The sequence below is a fragment of the Anser brachyrhynchus genome (genome assembly GCF_964034855.1).
Source record: "Anser brachyrhynchus genome assembly, chromosome: 5".
NCBI lineage: Eukaryota > Metazoa > Chordata > Aves > Anseriformes > Anatidae > Anser > Anser brachyrhynchus.
This window is the reverse complement of record NC_137699.1, coordinates 7,848,140-7,857,288: the sequence shown is the minus strand read 5'-3', so window position 1 is coordinate 7,857,288 and position 9,149 is coordinate 7,848,140. Positions and strand designations below refer to the sequence as shown.

The window sequence follows — 9,149 nt, the reverse complement described above, 5'->3', positions numbered from 1 at the left end:
CCCTTTAAGAAGTGCTGCTGTTTGGAGGACACTGTGGCTTCCCCCAAATCCACAGACTACAGCTTTAGAGAGAAATGACAAACATACGTACAGACCAAATTCCAAGCATACCTTTTCCCAAATGTTTTGATTCTCTCACTCACCCATTGTATTCCCTCCATTTTCTCCTTAGGTAATTCTCATCCGAGATCCTTGTAATCCATCCTAGAATCTGCATTTGGCATAGGCAAGCAGTTCAATTGGATCACAAGAGACAGAAAACTGAGTAATTTCTTCATGCTAGAGCTAAGAGTTGCAGTTTAAATTGTCATTAATACTTTATCAGGCCTAGAGTAATATGCATGCACCAAGAAAGAAAAGTTTTTTTTTTTATTCTACAGGTTAGACATTAAGACCTAGATGCAGGTTTAAAGGTCTATATTTTACAAAGAGCTGAGTATGAATGCAGCCAGTCACCATAGCTCAGTTGACAAAAAGTAATTACTAAGGTATTTCCTCATAATTTGCAATCATCTCCATGCTCTGTAGTTTCTCTGCATCTCAATTCCATTCATAGAGCAGGAATAATAGGAGTTAGCTACCTACTAATGTATAGTTGAAGATGAGGCTTTTATATATCGTAGTATCTGGAATTACAGTTTCTGTAGTCTTGCTTTGTGATCTGTCAAGACAGCTCCTAGTGGGATCCTTCCCAATGGCTGGAAATTTTGGACCGTGGACACGTGACCCCTGGCAAACTTTTAGTAAAATTCAAGAGAGTGGAAAAAGCTAATATCATTCCTGAAAATGAAACGCCATTGACTTAAAAATTAAGAAAATTCCATACACTCACTTTTTTCTCTACTTTTCTGAAATTTACATGCAAACAAGGTCAGGTGCCATAAGTGATGTTTTTACAAGCACATATTCATTTGTAAAGCTTTATTGTATTAAATAGTTAACTTTTTAAAAAAGCTTAAATCCTTGAAAAATAGCTTATTTCCACCTGCTTTCTAAATCAGTAGGGTGTTAATCCTACTCCTCACCATAAAATGTGACAGAGGAGAAGCAAACATCACAAGGAGAATTATTGCAGTAATTTCTGAAATCCGGTTCTTATACTGAAAGACTATTTATACTTCTCCACAATTTTGTGGTAATACAGTCTCTCCTGGTGTAAGTTACAACGTTAGAGACATTTTTTCTACGTTTCAGAAGGTATCGGCTCACAGAAATCATTACAAAAGTCTCACTTTACGTTAAAACATACAAAATTCTGAAGTAGCTGTGAGGTTCATTCATAGTGTGAGGTGAGTCAACAGCTCACAGCAAAAGCTGGAAGGTTTCATTGCCCACTCCCCACTGTGTGTAAATACCCTTTTCCTTATTGCATCCACTCAGCAACAGAACACAAGATCAACCTATCAAGAAAGTGGATAGGTAGTTCCAAGTCAGATCAGTGAGCTGAATCAGCTCTAGAAAGGATCTGACAAGCCCCAGGCTCTGCTGGACTGAATCAGTGGAAGCAGAGGATGAAAAGGAAACAAGACTTCCTCTTGTAGCATCAGTGGCATATTATATCCACTCAGGAAAGGCTGAGATTTCCAGGAATCGAGATTTCCAGGAATCTTTGACTAAAGTTAAACATGTTTAATGCAAGAAATTCTAAAAATGGTAGGAGCATGGCACAAGTGTTGCCGATTACAAAATGCTTTCGGAATTTGGGTTCTGAGTCTGACAATTATTTAGCCCCTAGTTTTAATTTCAATGGGAAAACGAGATAAAAAGGAAGAACAGAATAACTACTTGTCAGAGAAATAGTAATAAGAAGGAGAAGAATAGAAAGAGAAGGCTCAGCCCTGCACGTATAGTTATACCTACTCCGTGAAGTTAATATAACCTGTTTTAATATCCTTTATTTAAAAACAAGCAAAGAAATACTGTCTCACTGAATGAGCAAAAGTGTGCTGCTCTGCATGGGGGTGAAGGTAAAAAAAATAAATCACCGAGACAACATACAGGCAGTAAGTATATCATTCAATTCTGTCTCTGATATGTGCGTGGTGACTTAACAAAGGTAATGTCTCTGGGTTACAAGTGTTCTATAGCAAAAGTTCTCTAATACATAGGTTGCACTTTTTAATAGTGTTACACACACCTGCAAGCACTCATTTCTGAAACGATTTAGGTATTGCACTCTGGAACTATATAGCACAAAAAGAAATGGAAGAGCCGATGTGAGGCTTTAAAAGTTGAGAACTCTGCCAGTTTCACCCTCCTCACTCAATGACACACAGAATTTACACTGAAGGTTCTCACCAAAAATACCTGATCCTTGAGCTCTTTCAAAAGAATCGTGAATCCTGTTCCAGATTTCCACCAATCATTAGTCAGATCATAGAAAATGACATTTATTAGATATATTTATTTCTTGCCATGTGATTTTTTTAAAATGCGTCTTTTGATTCTCCCCACCACCACCACTTGTGCTGGACAATAATCTAAGTTTGAAATTAAATGTTTATTATTCAATATCTCAGAGTTTGGCAGCAAATACAAAACAGTAAGACAACTATTGTGATACTCTCGACAAAGATCTTTAACTGCCCACTCTTTAACATGAAAAGAAGCTTGGCAGCAGCAAAATTAATGCACTGCCACCAGCTAGGAGAACATAATGCTGAAACTTCATGTTCCTGTGCAAGAAACTAATGTGCAGGGGAAAAGTTGTATTGCAGGATTGTTAACAGATTGTTGCTCTTTCTTCCTGTTTATATTTAATATGAGTATTCATTATTTTTCCTCAAGTAAAAGAGAAAAAACACTTAACAAACACATGTATCTGAAAACCATGGTTTACAACAAAGAATTCATGCATCAAAATTAAATTAAAGATTGAGAGTAGGGAATTGTAACACTAGAGCCTTATTAGTACACCCTTCTATGTGCAAATGTCTTCAAGTAGCTTGCGATGCATGTGAAAAATAGATTTACATCAAATACATGTGAATAACCATGTATTGGCTCTTCCACACGCTCACAGGGCTTTCTCTTAAATTCACAGTATTATAACGTAACCTGTTGATTCACAAAATAAGCATACCGTTACTTTTTTCCCAGAAAGATTAGAAAAACGTTTAAATTTCTTTGTATATAACAAGAACAGAGGAGGAAGTGTGAAATTTGGATATTCCCCCAGTTACATGCACTCAGTTTAGGGCGGCCATGGGCTACCACGTACAAAGCCACGGGCGCAGGCAGCTGACATGAGGCGAAGGCCACACGAACCTCCCAGAACACACACAGCAGCTGCACGGAGTGCGAGCACCTGGCTCAGCAACAGACGCCAAGGGAGCACAGAAGTTACATTTCCCTGAGAACGCAGCTTTTGGCTCTCAGCTTACGGCGCGACCCTCCTTCCCTGCGGCAGGTCTTTAAATCACGCCTTTAATGAAGCTTCGCAGCTGTTCACAAACAGGAGCGGGTCCCCAGGCACACGCACATGCTGCGCTTATGCACCGTGCCGCTACGCAGATACCGCTGAGGAAAACCTGACGGGAAGGGATTTCCCGGGGCCCTCCCGTCCCCGCTGGCGTTAAGGGGCGCGCTGAGGCGCGGTGCGGGCGCTCGGAGGCTGCCGAGGCCCGGCCGGGCTCCTGCCCCCGGCCCCACCGGGTCCCAGGGGACCGAGCGCGGCCGGGGGCTTCACGGGACGGGACGGGACGGCTCCCACCCCCTGCCTCCTCCCGATCAGCCGCCGGGCCGGGCCGGGCCGGGTCGCGGCCGCCCCCCCCAGCCCGGTGCCCTCAGCCCGGCCCGCTCCCCTCAGCGCGGTCCCCACTCACCTGCCCGCTCGCCACCGGGCGGCCCGGCCCTCCAGCCCGCGACGTGCCAACAAGGCGGGCTGCCATTGGAGAGCGGCCTTCCCGAGCCGCCCCGCCATTGGCGGCGACGGGCGGGCTTCCCCCCGCTGCACGGCGCCGCTCTCCTGTCAGGCGAAGCCGAGATGGCGGCGCGGGGCGCCGGGGCCGGCACCACAGCCACGGGCGGCCCCGCCACCAGCTTCCAGCGCAAGGCCGCGGCCGGCAGCCGCCTGGCCGCCGTGCCGGGCACCCGCCCCTCCGTTCGGCACGGGCAGCTGCTGCTCTCCAGCGGGCTCCCCTCCCTGGACGGTGTGCTAGGTTGGTGGAGAGCGGCACCCGCGAGCCTGCAGCCGGCCGGCGGCACCCCCTGACCCCCGCCCCCCGTCCCCCCCCCCCCGGCCGGCCGGGGCCCGCTCGGGGCTGGGGGGGGGGGGCAGAGCGGGGCCCGGGGCTCGGTTCCCCTCAGCGCGGGTCCCTGAGGCGGCGCGGTGAGGGGCCGCGCCGGGCTGCGAGGCGGTGCCTCGGACCGGCCCCCGGCGGTCAGCGCTCCGGTGCGGTCTGCGGCACGGAGCAGCGCTGTTTCCTGTGGGAACTGATCTGTCTCCCCGGGACTAACAGCGCGTTTCGTCTGCGTTAGGCTCGGGTGGCCCTTTTAACGGCGTTTGTAACCCCTGATACAGTCGCAGGGTGTCCTCGGTGTAGGGAGGTGAGACCGGGGTCAGGTGAGGAAGGTTTGGCATTAGCTTTGCTCCCTTGTCTCTGAAGGAACACGTGGAAATGGGAACATATCCCTTTCCTAAGGACCGCCCGTGTGAGTAATGATAAATACAAAAGCTGTACCTGTCCTATAAAAGAAGTGTTTGCGGCCTGAGTATCTTAAGAAGCACGCTTTTATTTGTTTTTATGTATCTATTTGTGAGCATGTGTGTATTTTGCACAGAACGTGCATTTCCATCAAGGATTGGTATCCGTGTGGCGTAAGCTCGTCACCCCTAAGAGAGATGTACTTCATTAAGCGTGTGTAGTTTGTGAAATGCTTTGATCACATAAACATAAGATTTGCAGTGAATATTTCTTGTTCATTTTTCAGTTTATAAATAGCAGCTTTTGCACGGCATGGGTCCGAACATGTGGACAGCTCCTTGTGCCGGCAGTTCCCTAAATCTGCAGGCACTCACTAACATAATTAGGGGTTTGTTATGGAAATTAGGAAGACTTTTTCCAGTATATGTAAGATTATTTCTAAAATACCTTTTCTCTGCCTTACAAATACTCAGTGATTTCCTGGCCTAACAGGCTTTAAACTTTTAAAAAAGTTCTTTGACCCTAGAAACAGAAACTCTTGAAAATACTTTTACAGAGTTTTTTTTAGGATGTGGCATCTTTGAAAAACTGGAAGACTCTATATTCCTATGTCAAATCTTCACTAACCTCCTTGCCCTTCAATCACAGATTCCTGGAAGCTGAGTGGGTAGGCCATCAAAGACTCTTGGGTCTTGTGCACCATCTCAGTGGCCCTCCATGGGACTCACCTCTTTCTTACACGTTTTTGTCCAGAAGCTGCAAGCCAGATACTGTATTATTTGGCAGACAGGAAGAGATAGCTTGGGAATAACTGTGAGTAAGGGACACGTGAGCAAGCGTGGTGTTATTAGACATAGGTCTAATTAGGAGCTTTGGAAAAGAGGAAAAGGCAGAGGATACGTGGAGGAATTTCTTACAGCTACTTGTTGATTTGCACACAGTTGATCGCTAGCTATTTCTTAATAAATGCATTTCCCTTCAAAAAGAAGAGGTAGATCAGTGCTGCACTGCAAATGCTGTCTTAGCAGTAAGGCCCTCCTTATATCCCCCGGCTTTATATTCAGGTGTACCTTCAAGCGTTACAGACCGTGTATGTCTGATTTCAAAGCAGTTCTCTGTAGAGAGTTGTAACTGTCGTATAATATAAACATCGCTTGTTTGGTGTTAAATGGTCTATTTCAAGCTGCTTGAAAAAAGGCCACAGACACTCATTGAAAACAATCGTTGACACTTCTCAAGTTGCAACATTTCTTGTGTTTCTGTCCTTACGATCTGAAATCTCATTGCTGTAAGTAGCAATGCAGAAAGTTAGAAAACTTGCCTGGTTGTTTGCGTGTAGTACTGCCTTAAATACTGGCAAAACGAAATAAAAATAGCAAAATAAGAAAGAAATACAAGTTCACATTGGATTTCTTAGGGAACTTAAAGATTTTAACTTCCTTTTGATTTTATCAATGTTTCTGCTACTTTTTCCTGCGGCCTGCTTTTTGCATAACTTACTATTATTGTTGCTCATTGAAATACGAACACATTACCATGGTAACTGCAACAGTTTTACATTCCATCTAATAAAGTGTCCTTGCTTAAATTCTTCACAACATCTTATAACATACAGCCAACCTTCGTACCCAAGTTTGCCTTTAGCATCCAGGATAGACATACATTGCTGCTCTGGCTTGTAGAAAGAGGCACTACAACCGGTGACCTGAAAACAAAGCTTGTGAGTACTTTGTGTTGAGGTACTGGCTGACAAATATTCTCTCTTGTACGAGCTATTTAAAAACAAGAGACACTACATCTGTGGTGGCTACAAGGGAGCTTCAGATAACCAAGATTTTCAGTCATTATTGCCATGAGGTAATCCATTACTTATGGCTCTTTTGACCATAATTCCTATGTCAAGTTGTGTTTTGGTAAAATCTCATCATTCTGAGTTATTTTTTTTCATGTGCTGTATAGAATGTGCTAGTTTTAAACAACTGTTGTTAGCAGCACTTGCTTTCTGTCTCCTCAGAGAATTGAATGCATTGAATATTTAAAGCATACTTTGTATCAAGCATGATTTTGGTATTTTTTCTCCTTTCCCCTTGTAGTAGAGCTTTTGGGTATATATATATATACACACACATGTATATATATATATATATATGTGTGTATATATATACATATATGTATATATACAAATATGTATACGTATATACATACATATATGTGTATTTTTTTTATATACACACATGTGTATATATATATATTTTATTTTTTTTCTGAACAAACAAAATGAAGCAAAAATTGGTGAACCAGAACACGGGGATTTCGTTCTGTCTTTCTAGTAACTAGTACTTACAGTTCTTTTTTAAAAGTACCTAAGAAATATTTGATTCCTTGATACGTTTGCCATAAATATTGAGGAGTTTGTACATCTTGGTTCAGGAGCATAGCTTAAACTATCTGTCATGCACTGAGACACAACGATGAAATTAGTAGCTGACTGAACATTTGTTCAGTGATGTTTGCGCTGTGATGTGCCACTAAAACTCTGGCAGCTTCATGACATGGCAGTGAAGTGATTCTGTTGTGTTTTGAGTTCAGGCGTTACAAAGGAGCAATACTAGCACTTTTGCAACTTTTGTAGAAGCTTTGTGATCACTCTCGACATGCTGTTACCCCACCTGTCCCACCCATGCAAGCAAAAAATATCTCTTTACTCTTTTGTTTTTATGGTCTTGCGTTTCACAATTTTTAGTCTTTTCTTTCACAGGCTTTGGCCTGTGATTTGATGTGTTTATTTGTTTGGTTTTGTTTGTTTGATATTGTTTATTTTTGTTGTTGTTTTAAATAGAAAATACAAGGTCAGCAGCCAGAATGTTTTATGTCAGATGTTCGTCTAATTTGTAAATGCACTTTCTGTTTTGGCTGCTTACTCAGCATGATTTATACGCAGCATCCTTTTTCTACCTATACAGAGCAACATTTGGAGCTGGTTTATGTCTTCTAGTTCTGGCTTGCTTACGCCAAGTCCAGTATCTTGACTTTTTACAGTAGGCAGCAAGTAATGTTATGCTAGTAATGCACAATACCTAGATCGCTCTAATACAATTTATTGGTACTCAAAAATTGATACCTCGTGTCTTGTCAGTCATATTTCAAGTAACACTTCTTTAAAAACATTCAAAGAAATATTTTTCCTCCAATCCGTTGATATTCTGTCCTGGTGCTAAAATCCTTAATTTTGGAGGTAATTATGTATAATATGAAAATGGAAAAGCACGTATATTGTTTGGAAATCCTGTTGATGTTATAATCTGTATAATTATATTGCATCCTAGGTCATCTGGTGACTTTTACTAGAATGTGCATAGAAACTTAGTTACTTAGCAGCATTAAGGAGCTAAAGATGAGTTCACATAAATCAGTGGTGAATGCAGAATTCATTGTCTCTTGATCAAAACGAAGGCTACCGTAGTCCTCTGGCCTGTGGTCCTTTGGCATCTGTTTGGCCTATGGGAGAGAAATTTACTTTTTCTCTTCCTCCTGGGTATATATCAACTTTATAGGTGCTACAGATATTTGTAGTCCCATCAGCAGAGGTAAAGATGAAGAAATTGATCCAATTCCTGTAGGAATCAATTTCCAGTGAAGTTTAATGAGCTCTTAATTTGATAGACTGTTTCACTCTTCACTAGAGTCTGACTGTAGAGTCCAGAATTGACTTCTTTTATCAAAAGCTTTGGATGCTGCGCTGATGTGATTCAGTTTGCTCCCAGCTTGCTTTTAGAGCAGGATTTAATTGTGGAAGACATACTGCAGTTTCATTCATGCAAAGCACTGCAATAGACTGGTTTCGTATAATCATCCAAACGCTTCCGAAATTTTTGGAGCTTTCCTGTCACAGTCTTATATTCAATAAAATATTTGTAGTCTAACTTCAAGTTATTCCAATATTTTCTGTTTTGGAATTCAGATTATACAATTGTTCACTCTTCACATGAAGTAAAACATGAATTCTTCTTTTACCTTCTCTGTTTAAATTCCTTCTTGGGACAACCATTTAAACCACTGTTACATAATTATACTTGTTTTCTCTTTGAGGAACAAATAAATCAGAACAAGACTTCATAGATTTTTTTTCTATTTTTTTACACTGTTGAGATTGATAGGATAAGAGCCTGTGTATCAAAACATATGGGCTGTATTCGTTTCAGTCTCTTATTCATTCGGTCATCTGTGATTGGAACATAAGCATTGATTGCAATTGTTTAAGCAAAAAGAAGAAAGTTGTGTCCAATTGGTCAAAATATATTTTTATTTTTAAACAAATATTTTACACAGCTATATTGATAGAGCTGCTTCTGTGTCCAAGATGTACTCAAAAATACTTTAATAGTATTTTAATACTATTTAATTTTTAATAGTATTTTTTTCAGGTTTACTTTATTTTATGAAGTGTCAGTCCAGCTCTTATTGGGTGAAATCCTGCCTTATTGTTTTGTCTATTTTCAGTAA

The 9,149-nt window shown here is 41.8% G+C and overlaps 2 protein-coding genes across 3 annotated transcripts in view; one reads left to right on the top strand and one right to left on the bottom strand.

Moving 5' to 3' along the window:
- IMMP1L (inner mitochondrial membrane peptidase subunit 1) overlaps nucleotides 1-3,962 on the bottom strand; it is a 36,736-nt gene extending 32,774 nt beyond the window's left edge. The window contains exon 1 of the mRNA XM_080595269.1: nucleotides 3,825-3,962. The gene's annotated coding sequence lies outside the window, so the exon portion shown is untranslated. The remainder of the gene's footprint in view (nucleotides 1-3,824) is intronic.
- The window catches only part of ELP4 (elongator acetyltransferase complex subunit 4), a 201,089-nt gene continuing 195,802 nt past the window's right edge, over nucleotides 3,863-9,149 (top strand). Inside the window, exon 1 of one of the 2 annotated variants that reach the window (XM_080595258.1) lies at nucleotides 3,863-4,160. In XM_080595258.1, the coding sequence (XP_080451384.1) occupies nucleotides 3,986-4,160 (175 nt within the window). In that variant the 5' untranslated portion in view covers nucleotides 3,863-3,985. The remainder of the gene's footprint in view (nucleotides 4,161-9,149) is intronic. The other variant, XM_080595259.1, reaches the window with a different exon arrangement.